Source organism: Notamacropus eugenii, chromosome 2 (genome assembly GCF_028372415.1).
Source record: "Notamacropus eugenii isolate mMacEug1 chromosome 2, mMacEug1.pri_v2, whole genome shotgun sequence".
NCBI lineage: Eukaryota > Metazoa > Chordata > Mammalia > Diprotodontia > Macropodidae > Notamacropus > Notamacropus eugenii.
Genome location: NC_092873.1, coordinates 519,512,563 through 519,527,049, shown reverse-complemented (window position 1 = coordinate 519,527,049; position 14,487 = coordinate 519,512,563). Strand labels below are relative to the sequence as shown.

General features: G+C 40.0%; 1 protein-coding gene across 14 annotated transcripts in view; it reads right to left on the bottom strand.

The window, feature by feature from the left end:
• The window catches only part of FGGY (FGGY carbohydrate kinase domain containing), a 537,121-nt gene that overhangs the window by 479,948 nt on the left and 42,686 nt on the right, over positions 1 to 14,487 (bottom strand). For all 14 annotated transcript variants that reach the window (XM_072649657.1, XM_072649652.1, XM_072649650.1 and 11 more), the window contains one exon: positions 8,348 to 8,499. In XM_072649657.1, the coding sequence (XP_072505758.1) occupies positions 8,348 to 8,476 (129 nt within the window). In that variant the 5' untranslated portion in view covers positions 8,477 to 8,499. The remainder of the gene's footprint in view (positions 1 to 8,347; positions 8,500 to 14,487) is intronic.

Below are 14,487 nucleotides of genomic sequence, written 5' to 3'. Positions count from 1 at the left end.
AAGGTGATGGCATGACTTGCAAATGAACTGAATGTAAGTGAGGGAGGTCTGTGCAAAGTCACCAGTCTCATTTTCTCCTCTGGAGTCATATAGTTCCAGTGGCAAGATATAGATCAGGATGATGGGAGATGGCCCTGGATGGAGGACTGTAAGCAGCCCTCATTTGGCATGTAAAGTCCTTCATAACCCAAGCCACTCCTACCTTTCCAATATCCTTACACATTCCTACCCAACACATACTCTTCAATGAGTAATACTGGCCTCTTGACTGCTTCATGAACTACACTCCCCATCTCTTGGCTCTGGGTTTTTTTTTTTGTTTTTTTGTTTTTTCTGACTGTTTCCCATACTCAGAACACTCTCTCTGGCTTTTCTTAAAGTCCAACCAAAATCTTACCATATACAGGAAGTCTTCCTTAACCCCCCTTAATTCCATGTTTCTGTTAATTGTGTTAAATCTCCATTTTATCCCATAGATAGTTTTCTCTATGTTTATTTGTTTGCTTGTTGCTTCCCCCATTAGACTGTAAGCTCTTTGAAGGTAGGAACTGTCTTTTGCCTGTTTTTATAACCCCAGTGCCTGACCCACAGTAGGTACTTAATAAACGTATATTGATTGATATATTTCAACATGGTGGGTTTCCGTTATAATCCTTTGTACTTTATGCACTTAAAATACAACCTTGAGAAGGGGTCCAGGGTCTTCACCAGCCTCCCCAAGGGCTCCATGATGCACAAAAAGTCAAGAACCCCTGAAATAGTCAAACTCCTTCATTTTACAGATAAGGAAACTGAGGCCCAGAGTAGTAAGACCACACAAGTAGTGTGGTCTTCAAGGGGTCAGGATTCAGAGGTAGAATCTTGTGAATGTATCATCATACAAAAGAGGAGGAAAATTCAGTACATTTGGGATCAAAAGAGACCTAGGTTTGATTTTTTTTTTCATTTTTAACTTTATGTCCCCAGCATATAGCACAGTGTCATACACAGAGAAGTTTCAAAAGTAATTCTCAAATTAAAGTAAATTGAATCAAAGGCTAGTCGCAAAATTTATTCACTTTATGGCTATGGGAAAGTCAACTAATGTCTTTGGATTTCAGCTTTTTCTTCCTTGAAATGGGAATAATAACATCTACATTGCATGCTTCAAAGGACTGCTCATAGGATCAACCAAGTTGGAATGGAGTCCACAGCCACTGAGACCAGCCCCTCTTTTCATAATCAATCCATCAAAAACATTTATTAGACATCTACCATGTGCCAGGCATGGTGCTAGGTACTGGAGGCACAAAAAGAGACATTTCCTCATAATGAATAAATTGAGGGACCTGCCCAAATGTATCATTGATTGGCAGAATAGGCACCTGACTCCCAAGCCCAGCGCTCTTGCCTAGATGCCAGGAGGCCTCTTGATCTTTTGCAAATCACATACACATTGTCCTCAATTGCTGTTTTCACTGCAATTGCCTTGGTTGTTATTTCTAAAGGGGAACACTGGAACAACACACCGCCTAGGGCTTGCAACCAGCTCTGACCCACCCCGTCTGAGTTGACAGTCATTGGTTTATGGAATTCATGCTACTGTTGTTCCTGAAACTAAAATCCCTTTTTGCTTGGGTACAGTCTAAGTACTAAGCTACAGCTCACTTATCACAAGTAGAGAGAGAGAGGGAGGGAAGAAGGGAGAGAGGGAGGGAAGAAGGAAGGATGGGGGGGGAGAGAGACAGAGACAGACAGAGAATGAGAGAGCGAGAGAAATATCTTCCTAGGTTATCTGGTTAGGAGAGTCCATCTGAGAACATAACACACACAAATTGTATCATCCCCACTGGCAACCAGGCAAGTACTTTTAATGCCCTTTTACCACATTATTAATTTGATATTCCACAGTATCCATCCTTTACTGCCTCACTGTGCTGCCCTAACACTGGGGTCTCTAAGGCTATGGCCAAGTTGTGGCAGATTTTGCCATTTATAAAGTATACATGCATATTCTTAGTACCCAGCACAGTATTTGGCACATAGTAGGAGCTTGATGAAAGATTGCTAAGTGACAAATCCAATAAGATGACAATAAAATGAAGCACATAAAGTTTTGGTGGGAAAGAAGTATAGGAACACTAAGTCTCTATATCTAATCATGGGAAATGAGGACTTTAAGCTCCAAAGCCCTTCTTTCTCCTCAGTCTCCTTTGCCTCAATTATCTGTTCTCCTAAGGAATTCAACCTTATCTGGATGCTTGCAGAAAGCAAGAAAGAGAAACATATTACCTGAGGTTCCAACACGCATCCTGAGGTCCCTGTGTGCAAAACAGACCTGGGAAGCCCAACTCTGCTTAATATCATTGCCTGACTGCCACCCTACACTCTCATAATGAAAGGGCATACTCACATACACACATAGATGTGGGTGTATACATATTCATATACATATATACGTACACACATATATACATACATATACATATATATAATATATTATGTGATATATGCTATACCATACATAACATATACAGTAAATTGTGTTATATATTATGTTTTTGTAATATACATGGTATATGATATATCATATATAATATATTATATGATATCTTAATTCTGGGGCCACAAAGGCAAAAATTAAGCTCTCTTCACTCCCAAGGATTTCAATTGCACTTAGAGTACAGTAGGAGGGAGTGAAAATCAACGTGTGTACAAAGTAAGTAAATATGGAATGGATGCAAAGTAAACACAAGGTAATATCAGGGTACATTGGAAAGTACTACCAATTGAAGGGAGGTGGTGTTTGAGCTGAGCCTTGAATGCTCCTAAGAGGAAGAGAAGAATGGCATATCTGGCATGGCGGAGAACCTATGCAAAGACAAGGAGATAAGAAATGGAATGTCGAATAAGGGAAGGAGGTCATTTTGGCTGGAAAATAGAAGATGGGAAGGGAAATGGGGTACAGTAGCCTCTTTTTATGAACTTTTGTGGGTTTTTTTCCAGCAATTCACATCAAATATTCTTAGTAAGGCAGAACTATGGCAGTAGGACGTGGTCATTGAGAGCAATGGGGCTAGCTTGCTTCAAATCACTATATTCTTCTACATCTCAACCTAGAAATTTTGTTTATTCTGAAAACAGACACAACACAGCCAAGGATCCAGAAAGATCACACGAATTTCCTTAACAAGTCCGACTTGTCTCCTCTTCCCAATATGGGAACAAAATACAAGGTCTTTGGCCAAATTGAGAAAAGGTATTCATAGAGTTCAGCCGAAGAGGGCTCAGAGGCCATCTAATCCAATCCCTTAATTTGACAAATGAGGAAAACAAGGCCCAGGGAAGTGACATTTGCTCTAGATGACAGAGGTAGTGAGGATCAGAGGTAGTGCTTGAGCACAGGTCCACTGATTTCAGGGCCACTGCCTTTTCTCTCATGCCAGGAACTGGTTAAATACTTGCTTCATCAGAAAAGCAGGTTCTATCAACTTTTAACCAATTGCTCCTAGAATCTTTCTAAAGAACAATGAACAAATTTCAGACAATGAAATGACAAGATCGTAGCTGTGCGGACGATAGAAAAAAAAAAGAAAATGAGTTAAAAGATGGATATGAATATCTTCTTGTCATTCCTGCGAGCCATGTTAATTATCTTCCATGAACATTAAACTGTCAGGGTCTACTTGAGCCAGTTAGCTCTAACGACCTTCCTCAGTCTGCACCTTGTTACTCTCCCATGTTTCATGTTTAGGAGGAGAGAAGACTCCAGCTGCTCAAAACTGACAGAACTTAATTTACATTTGGCCTTCATTAGGAAGAGAGCAAGAGTCATTGAGACCAAATGGAAAAGCCAGACTCGTGGGGGTTATGAAAAATTCACATGGTGTTTTTCCTTTCATCTGACAGTTCTGATTAAGGAAACATCTGTCAAACTGAAACCCATAGACCTTAAGTATAAGGGACACACTTCAAATTCTATACTGCAAGACAAGACCCAAGGGCCAGAGGTCTCTCTCTAGAGAAAGGCTAAATTGGTCTTAGAAAATCTACATGTCTTCTTGGCAGCCTGAACTGGACATCTGGGCCAGTGACCTTTGGTATCGGACTTCTAGAAACAAGAGGGCAATGAACTGAATTGAGAATAGAGTGTGTTGACTAGCCCGCTGCACTTAGGACATATGAATGTGTTCTCTGGTCCTGAATATGTCATGAAACAAATGTCAAAAGCATGTTTTTTCTTTATGTCAAACTCTTCCATTTATATGGGAAGTGAAATGGACTATAAAGGCAGGTCAACATAATGGAAAGAATGCTAGACTCAAATCCCATCTCTAACACCATATGTGTTCCTTCGGGTCCCATCTCGAGTCTTGCCTTCCAGGGAAAGCCCTCCCCAAAATGCCCTTAAATCCACTGCCTTCTTTCTGTGATTATTTCTAACTTATCCAGTATATATGTAATATGATTATAGAGCTTGTTTATATATACGTGCACACACATATGTGTGTGTATGTGTATATATATATCCATATATATATATATCATATAGTATGTTTGTACCTAGTTGCTTGTGTGCTATCTCCCCTATTAAATTATGAGCACCTTGAGGGTAGGAACTATTTTTGCCTCTCTTTGTATCTCCAGAGTTTAGAACAGTGCCTGGCACATAGGCACTTAATAAATAGTTGTTGTCTTGTTTTGTTGTGCGACTTTGGGGAGGTCCCTTCCTTCCTCCTAGATTTGTTGCTTCTATAAAATTGGGTTCTCACTATGTTCACTGTTTATCTCATGGGTTTGTTGTTCCAGAAATCTGCAATAATTGTGGAAATGTGAGTTGTAAAAATGCTATGGAAACGTGAATTCTTGGTAAGAAATACTGCTGTTTCCTGGCAGAGTTGTTTTCAAGATAAGAAAACACAATTTAAAGTCAGGATGGGTCTTGGCAGCCATCAAACATGACTTTTCAAAAAGGAAACAGTTGTTTCTATGTGAACGCCATATGTTCCAGTAGACTGGAAGCTCTTGGAGAACAGACTGGCTCATTTTTGCCTTTGTCATCATTACCTTTAATATAGTGGACATCAGGCTTGTTCTGCAGGGAGGAAGAACTGGGTCAAAGTGGGCCTTGAATATTTACTTGCCAAAGTGCGAAGGATGCTGGCTTTGGAATCCAAAGAATTAGTCTCAAATGTTTGTACTACCAACTTAATAACTGTGAGACTTTGGACAACTCACTTTATGTCTCAGTACCTCAGTTTCCCTCTCTGCAAAATAGGTGAGTTGGACTAAATGACCTCTGAGGTCCCTTCCAGCTCTAAATTCATGATCCCATGATTCCTAGTTAAGGCTCTGTATAGCTTTGTGATCCTGAGTCTTGGTCAATCCTGTAAGACTCCTCTGCTAGCTCACAAATGGCTTCAGTCTCCATCCCCAAGTCTTGCCAATCCTGGAAGAGTCTTCCACTAACTTACAAATATCTTCAACCTCCATCCATGGAAGAACTTTTTATGCTGATGAATTCATAGATCCTTGAAGTCCTGATGATATTATTTTCAGTACCTGTCACAGTGTAGATACTTCCTGAACTCTCCATCAAAATGAACTGAATACCACTGAAGAAAGGGTAGTTTAAAGGGAATGTCAGAAGTATCTTAAATATTGACTTGAAGGATTTCAAATGTAGAGGTGGAAGGGACCTTGGAAATCACCTAGTCTGATTCTCCCATTTTATAAATAGGGAAGTAACTGGTCCAGAGTCAAAAAGCCATTAAATTGACAGAATTAGGATTTAAATTCAGATGTATTGATCCCAAATACAATGGCTTTTCTAATATTTCACTGAGCCTGTTATCATAAAAAAACAAAAAAATCTCCAATTTTAGGCTGAATGCTACTTTGGGTTTGCTAAAAGAAAAAAAAATGGGCCACTCAACAAAATTAATCTCCATTATGTTGAATGTACTAGAAACCTCAGATTTCAACACTGTCCATTTTATAGTTGAGGGTAGCTAAGTGGTCCAGCTGAAAGACTGATAGCCCTGAAGACAGAAGGACCTGATTTCAAATTTGACCTCAGACAGTTACCAGCTCTGTAACCCTGTCTGCCTCAGTTCCTCATCTGTAAAATGGGGACAGACTGGAGAAGGAAACGGCAAACTCCTTCAGTATCTTTGCTGAGAAAACCCACAAAAGGGGTCACAAAGAGTCAGACATGATTGAAAAATGACTAAACTACAACAATGACACATATTATCATACTCCTCACAATGATGGAAATTAAGTGCTGTGTGATAAATAAGGAATTGCAGACTGAGAGACTTCCCAGGGTGAGAGAGCTAGTAAGTGGCAAGATTTCGACTCCTGTCTTCCAGACTCTAGGTTCAGTATTCTACCTATTATAACGCCTAGCAGCCCCTACTTCTCAGCTTGAGCAGGGAACACAGATACCCCAATAACCACGATTTAAGAAAACATGGCTTCTACAGGAGAATACAGTTAAAATGCTGTCTGGGTCCTGGGGGGAAGATTTCTACCACCTGGGGGAAGCAAAGAATGTTATCTAAAGAAGCCATTAGGGTTGAATAGAAAGTCACCAGGCAGAAGATCCTCGTTCATAAGCTTCAGAGGAAATCTGGATCTTATTAAGTTCACATATTAATTTCAGGGAAGCTACAAATCTCCTTTGGGGATCATATACAATGAGGACATGTTTAGCATCTTATTCAATTACAGGAGATCCTGGGAAAATGTTGACATAAGGATGTAACAGGGAGGGCTTGAGATAATTATAATGTATTTATACAGCACTTCAACAATTTACAAAGTACTCTCCTTCCATCTCATGAGGCAGACAGTACAAATATTTTGTCAGGGTGAGGAACTTCATCCGCCTAGGCTGATAGCAAGCCCACCATTTTTAACTGTAGTAGAAAAATCCTAGAGAGTTATTTGAGACATATTGAGATTAAGGGACTTGCCCAGGGTCCCAGAGCTTCTAAGTGTCTGAGGCAGGATTTGAACCCAGGTCTACTTGACTTCAACCCTACCACTTAATCTGTAGACTACAGTCTTTGAATCAGTAAGTTACATATCCTTGGACACTTAGTTGTTCTCTACCTTTCTTATGCATGTTCATCTATCACCCCAGCTAAGCTGAAAGAACCTTGAGAGCAGGGACTATATCTTATAGTTCTGTTTATTGTGGGGAGGAGGGAAGGGGAAAAAAGAAAGAGGAAAAGAGAGGAGGGGGATGATTTTCCTTGGTAGATTTGCTGGGCATTGATTGCCATGTCTTAGCTGAAGGAGAGTCCCGGTCAATCTAGATGTCAACCAGGGAACCTAGTCTTGACATGGGAGGGCACTGGGCCTCTTACAATGTACCACATGGCCAGCTAACTAAATATCGAGGCAGCTCTGGATCCTAGGGTTTAACAGTCCCATTTCTCATCCCAACCAGCCTAAGGCTAAATACAGAATCCTTTTATTTTTAGTTGAAAGAGATTTTATAAATAATCTTATTGCAACTTACATTTATATACTAATACCTTAGAATCTGCAAAATTCTTTATAGACATTATATGTGTATTATCTTACTTGAGCCTCACAAGGCAATAATGGTAGTAGTATCAACATTTTACAGGTAAATTTCAGAGAGTCCAAGTGACTTGCCTATGGTCATACAACCAGAAAGTGTCAGGGACAGGATTTGAATGCAGTTCCTTCCTAGCTCTAGGTTTATCATTGTTATGTCCAACTGTAGCAAACCTTCCCCTTCCAACTGCCATCTTCCTTCTCCCCCCACCCCGACAACACACATTTTTCAGAAGAGGAAACAGAGGGTCAGAGAAATATAAAAAATTGCATAATAATCATGGGAAGGTTTAAGATTAGAATCCAAAGCTTTGGGACTCCAATATTCCTTTCAGTGCACCAACCTGTGGGATTTTCTTTTCCCCTGAAGTGGCTTGAGTAATTGAAATCTCAATCCAGCTAACACCATAGCCAGAGCATGAATCACACTAAGCACTGCTCATTAGGTAGATTCTCAGCTCTCTAGACCACCTTGGGATTTCCAAGTCAATTGGAGTTCTTGGGAACTTGAACTTTCTCCCTCATCCATCTCTAATGGCATCCATTAAACTGGCATTCCCTTGGTGTGTACTTCATAGAAAAGGCTGAATTCCCTGGAAATTTTTTTCAAGTCACCAAGAATACCATATTATCTTAGACCCAGAAACTTAAATTCAAATGAAATGAGAAAAAAAGGAATTTGAGGTTAACAAAGTGAAGCTCTATGCTACCTAAGTAGTGAGCTAGGTCTGATTGCACCACTCCATTCTTCCAAACTCCTATTCTGGGTACTCACCTCCTTTAGCCAGAGAAGTTTGGGAGGCTGCATCTCCACGGACATCACCCCTCCAACAAATTTCAGAACTCCATGTCCGGTTCTGTTGATTCTCTCTACTTGACTGGCTGCCCGGTGGTCCATCCACATGATGATATTTCTATTGGAGTCTCCTGATATGGGAGGAGAGACACAGAGACAATGAGAAGGAGAGATAGAGAGAGAGAAAGACAGAGACAAACAGACAGAGGCAGATACAGAAAAAGAGAGAGATAATGTAAAAGACAGCAACAAAGAAAAAAACAGAGTGGCAAATACAGAGACAGAAACAGGCAGAGACATGAAGAGAAAGACAACAATATAATGACAGAGAAGAGACAGAAAGACAGAGACAAAGAGAGGCAAATAGACAGAAATATAGATACACAGAGACAAATAGAGAAGTAGAGACAAAGAGCGAGCGAGAGATTCAGAAATACAGAGGAAAAGTTCAATAAAGAAACAAAGAGAAGACAAGAAACAAAGCAAGAGACCCAGAGTCCTATTCCATACAACAAGAAATGAGCACCTGAGTTAAATCAAGCAATTGATAAGCATTAAGCCCTAAGTGCTGGGGATATGATACCCTCAGGGAGTTCACACTCTAATGGGAGAGACAGCATGTATATAACTTGGTACCTGACTATTAATCCAGAGTTGACTGAAGTTTCCCTCAGAGTAGAAGACAGAAGCAGCCCTAGGCACCTGCAAAGACCTCCTGAAGAAGGTTAGACTTGATTTGGGTCTTCAAGATAGCTAAGAGTCTGAGGTTAGGAAGGAGAGAGAGCATTCCAGGCATGGGGGAAAGCCAAGACAAAGACATGGAGAAGGGAGATGGAGATCATTGTGTGTGAGGTAGAGAAAGTAACTGAGAATGATCAGGCCATGGAGTGTATGGAGAGTAAGCAGTGGTGTCACATTCAGATAGTAACAGGGCCACCAATCTGTATGGCAGAGCCTGCAGACTGACTTAGTTTTGAAATATAACATTATCTATGTTTCATTGTATTTTTATTTATTTTGTTAAAATTTCTCAATTACATTTTAATCTGATTTGGGGCACACTCAAGAGTGTTGCGGGCTGCATGCAGTCCAAGGGTGGATGAATGCTTCTAAGATACAGTATGACACTGGAGATGTCAGGCAATATTGGAAGTGATGAGGATGAAAAGATGAAAATCAATACAGTAGTTGCCCTCCAGGAGTAATATACCCTACTAGAACACTGGGATATGCACCCAAGTAGCAATGATACAAACCAAGGTTTGCTGAGGGGAAGGCAAAAGTGGAGGAACAGGTCAAGAGGATTCTGATGAGAGGGATTACCTTCAGTTGGGAGGAAAAGGAAAGGCTTTATGTGGGAGTGCACAAGGGGGCCAAGACCTGAAGGTCTTTAATAGATGGAAATGTAAAAAGAGTGTATTCCAACCCTATGGGATGACCAGGGTGGGGAGATGTAGGATGAAATTGACAATGTATGCAGTAGATATTTGATTGTATCCCCCATTAGCCCATGATCCTTGAAAGCAAGGATTGCTTTTGCCTCTTTGTATCCCTGGCACTTAGCACAGTGCCTGGCATATAGTTCATTCTTTTCTTTGAAACTTTAGTTAATGTATTTATTTTTAGTTTCCAACATTCATTTCCACAAGATTTTGAGTTCCAAATTTTCTCCTCACTTCTCCCCTTCCCCCTCCTAAGACACCATATATTCTGATTGCCCCTTCCCTCAAACTGCCCTCCCTTCTATCGCACCCCTTCCTTCCCTTATCCTCATCTTCTCTCTTTTCTTGTAGGGCAAGATAGATTTCTATACTCCATTATCTGTATTTCTTATTTCCCAGTTGCATACAAAAATAATTCTCCATATTCATTCCTAAAACTTTGAGTGTCAACTTTTCTCCTTCCTCCCTCCTATCCCCACTAAGAAAGCAAGCAATTCAATATAGGCCATGCTTGTGTAGTCATGCAAAAGACTTTTACAGTAGTCTTGTTGTGAAAGACTAACTATATTTCCCTCCATCCTATCCTGCCCCCCATTTATTCTATTCTCTCTTTTGACTTTGTTCCTCCCCAAAAGTATTTACTTCTAATTACTCCCTCCTCCGATTTGCTCTCCCTTCTATCATCCCCCTACATCTCACTTATCCTCCTCTTCCCTACTTTCCTGCAGTGTAAGATATTTTCATACCAAATTGAGTATGCATGTTATTACCTCCTTAAAGTCAAATGTAATTAGAGTAAGCTTCACTTTTTCTCTCTTACCTCTCCCCCCTTTTCCCCTCCATTGAAAAAGCTTTTCCTTGCCTCTTTTATGAAAAATAATTTGCCCCATTCCATTTCTCCCTTTCTCCTCCCAACATATTCCTCTCTTATCCCTTAATTTTATTTTTTTAGATATCATCTCTTGCTATTCAACTCACCCTGTGCCTTCTGTATATATATATATATATACATATATATATATATGTGTGTGTGTGTGTGTGTGTGTGTGTGTGTGTGTGTGTGTATGTGTGTGTGTGTTTGTATATAATCCCTTCAACTACCCAAATACTGACAAAAGTTTCAAGAGTTACAAATATTACCTTTCCATGTAGGAATGTAAGCAGTTCAACTTTAGTAAGTCTCTTATGATTTCTCTTTCCTATTTACCTTTCATGTTTCTCTTGATTCTTGTGTTTGAAAGTCAGATTTTCTTTTCAGCTCTGGTCTTTGCATCAAGAATGTTTGAAAGTCCTCTATATCATTGAATGACCATTTTTTCCCCTGAAGTATTATGCTCAGTTTTTCTGGTTAAGTGATTCTTGCTTTTAATCCTAGTTCCTTTGACTTCTGGGATATCATATCCCAAGCCCTTTGATTGATCCCTTAATGTAGAAGCTGCTAGATCTTGTGTTATCCTGATTGTATTTCCACAGTACTCGAATTGTTTCTTTCTGGCTGTTTGCAATATTTTCTCCTTGACCTGGAAACTCTGGAATTTGACTACAATTTTCCTAGGAGTTTTCCTTTTGGGATCTCTTTCAAGAGGTGATTAGTGGATTCTTTAAATATTTATTTTACCCTCTTGTTTGAGAATATCAGGGCAGTTTTCCTTGATAATTTCATGAAAGATGATGTCTAGGCTCTTCTTTGATCATGACTTTCAGGTAGTCCCATTATTTTTTAATTGCCTCTCCTGGATCTATGTTCCAGGTCAGTTGTTTTTCCAATGAGATATTTCACATTGTCTTCTATTTTTTCATTCTTTTGGTTTTGTTTTGTAATTTCTTGGTATCTCATAAAGTCATTAGCTTCCATCTGCTCCATTCTAATTTTTAAGGAACTACTTTCTTTAGTGAGCTGTTGAACCTCCTTTTCCATTTGGATAATTCTGCTTTTTAAAGCATTCTTCTCCTCATTAACTTTTTGGACCTCTTTTGCCAATTCAGTTAGCCTATTTTTAAAGGTGTTATTTTCTTCACTATTTTTGGGTCTCTTTTAGCAGGTTGCTGACTCACTTTTCATGGTTTTCTTACATCACTCTTATTTCTCTTCCCAATTTTTCCTCCACCTCTATTACTTGATTTTCAAAATCCTTTTTGAGCTCTTCCATGGCCTGGGACCATCATATTTTGAAGGTTTTGGATGTAGAAGCCTTGACTTTTATATCTTCCTCTGATGGTATGCTTTGTTCTTCCTCATATGAAAGGATGGAAGAAAATACCTGTTCACCATGAAAGTAACCTTTTATAGTCTTATTTTTTCCATTTTTTGGTCATTTCCCCAGCCAGTTACTTGACTTTTGAGTCCCTTGTCAAGTGGAGGCTGTATTCTAGGGACCTGTAAGTTCTCAATTCCTCCAACGTGGTACAATCAAGGGAGAGGAGTTTACTCCTCTCTTGGCCTGCACTCTGTTCTGGGAACAACCACAAGCACTCTTCTGCCCAGGATCTGTGAGTAGGATTTCCTGAACAGAGCTTCCACCAACTTCACCATGCCAGTGCTCCTTCTCACCCCAGGGCTGCCACTCAGGACTGAGATCCAGATCAGTGGTTCAATTCCCCCAGGGTCTTTAGGTTGAGGGCTCCTAAAATGGCTGCTGCTGCTGCATGGGGCTGGCGCTAGGGCAGGACCCTGCTCGCTTCTCATCCAAGTGAAAGAACTTTCTCACTGATCTTTGAAGCTGTCTTTGGCATTTGTAGGTTGAGAAATCTGGGAACTTCAGTGGCTGCCCGTAATTCCACACCCTGAAGCCTTCTCTAGTCCTGTCTATGCTGTGCTACAGCCAAAGCTGGGCTGCATGATAGAACTTTTCTGTTGGCCTCCTAGGCTGCCTTGGGCTGGAAATGTCTTTTACTCTGTCATTTTGTGGCTTCTGTTGCTATAGAGTTTGTTTAGAGTAATTTTTTACAGGTATTTTATGGGCTATGAGAGAACTACAGCAGGTCCATCTTTCTACTCTGCCATCTTGGCTCCATCCCCATATAGTTCATTCTTAATAAATGCTTCTTGGTTGACTGACTCTTACCTCAGTTCATGGGGAAAATGTATTTCATAGCAGTGAATAGTATGAAATAAGACTAACAAAGTAGGCTGGAGAGACAGACTGTGAGGGCTATAAAGACTAAATTTAGGAGTTTTGGAGTTTCAGCTTGAAGTAGGAAGGAGCTCAGTATCTCACAGTTTATCAAGAATATGACATATCCATTGAGTTTTCCTTCATCTTAAAGACCTGCATTATCTCTGGCTCCAATCTTTCCTCATCCCAATCTATCCCTTCCACTGCTGCTGAGCTGACCTTCTCAAATGCTTACCACAGGTTGTTTCCTAGCTAAAGAAACTCCATTGGCTGCCTCTTGCCTCCATTAGGCATTTAGGGATTTGGTCAATCTGGCTCCAATCCTTCTTTTCAGTTGCTCATTATTCCTCTTCATATACTTTTCATTTTGTCAAACTGACATGCTGTTCATCTTTACACTCAATATTCAATCTACTTTACACATTCAGCAGCAGCAGCAGCAGCAGTCACATTATCACTAGCATTTATATAACTCTTTAAAGTTTGCAAAACTCTTTATAAATATTCTCCTATTTTTCCTTCACAACAGCTTCAGAAAATAGGTGATATTAGGATGTACATTTTACAGATGTGGAATCTGAGACTGAGAGAGAGATTTAGTGATTTTCTCAGGATCAGTAACAGCTAGTAGCTAAAACTGGATCTGAATTCAGATCTTCCTGAGTGTAAACCCAGAGTTCTATCCACCGTGCCTTCTAGCTGTCCTATACCTGGAATACCCTCCATCTTCACCTCTTCCTTAGAATCCTGATATTTCTTCAACCTCAACTCAAGTGCTCCAGCTCTTATATTGGGCTTTTCCTGTTGTCCCAGGCACTAGTGCCTCCCCCACCCAAAATTACCTTATATTTACTTAGAACATATTTTGTATTAATTTATTTTGGCTCATCCCAGAAGAATACAAGCTTTTTATTTTTCTTTGGATCCCCAGTATCCAGTATCATACCTGATACTTTATAAATGTCTATTGACTAATTAATATTTGCATTGACACATTTTATCTATTAAATTTCATCTTATTGAATATGATCCAGAGTCTCTCATAACAAGAAGTCATGAAGGCTTTTGAGTGGGGGAATATTATAGTCAGATCCATTTATTATAGAGAGGGGAGAGGAAGAGGGAGATGGGGAAGAAAGAGGAGAAGGGAGACAAGGAGAGAGAGAGAGAGAGAGAGAGAGAGAGAGAGAGAGAGAGAGAGAGAGAGAGAGAGAGAGAGAGAAGAGACAGAAACATATAGAGAGACAGATAGAGAAAGGGGAGAGAGAGAGAGACTAGAGATGGAAGTAAAATAGGGAAGGGAGAGAAGAGAGAGACAGAGAGAGAGAGACAGACAGAGAGATCCATTTCAGCCCAATAGCTGTAAATTTCCAGATGTTAAGGAGTATATAGCATTTCTATAGATTTATAAATGTCATGAGCAGTAAAAATGAAAGAATGATTGAAGGTCATAAATGCATTTTACTCAAAACTCATGTGCTACTGGGAGCATACTTGCTGGCTCTCTAACCTAGACCTAGGGATCATTCTGACCCTAGATAAAGGCAGCTGTATATGTGTA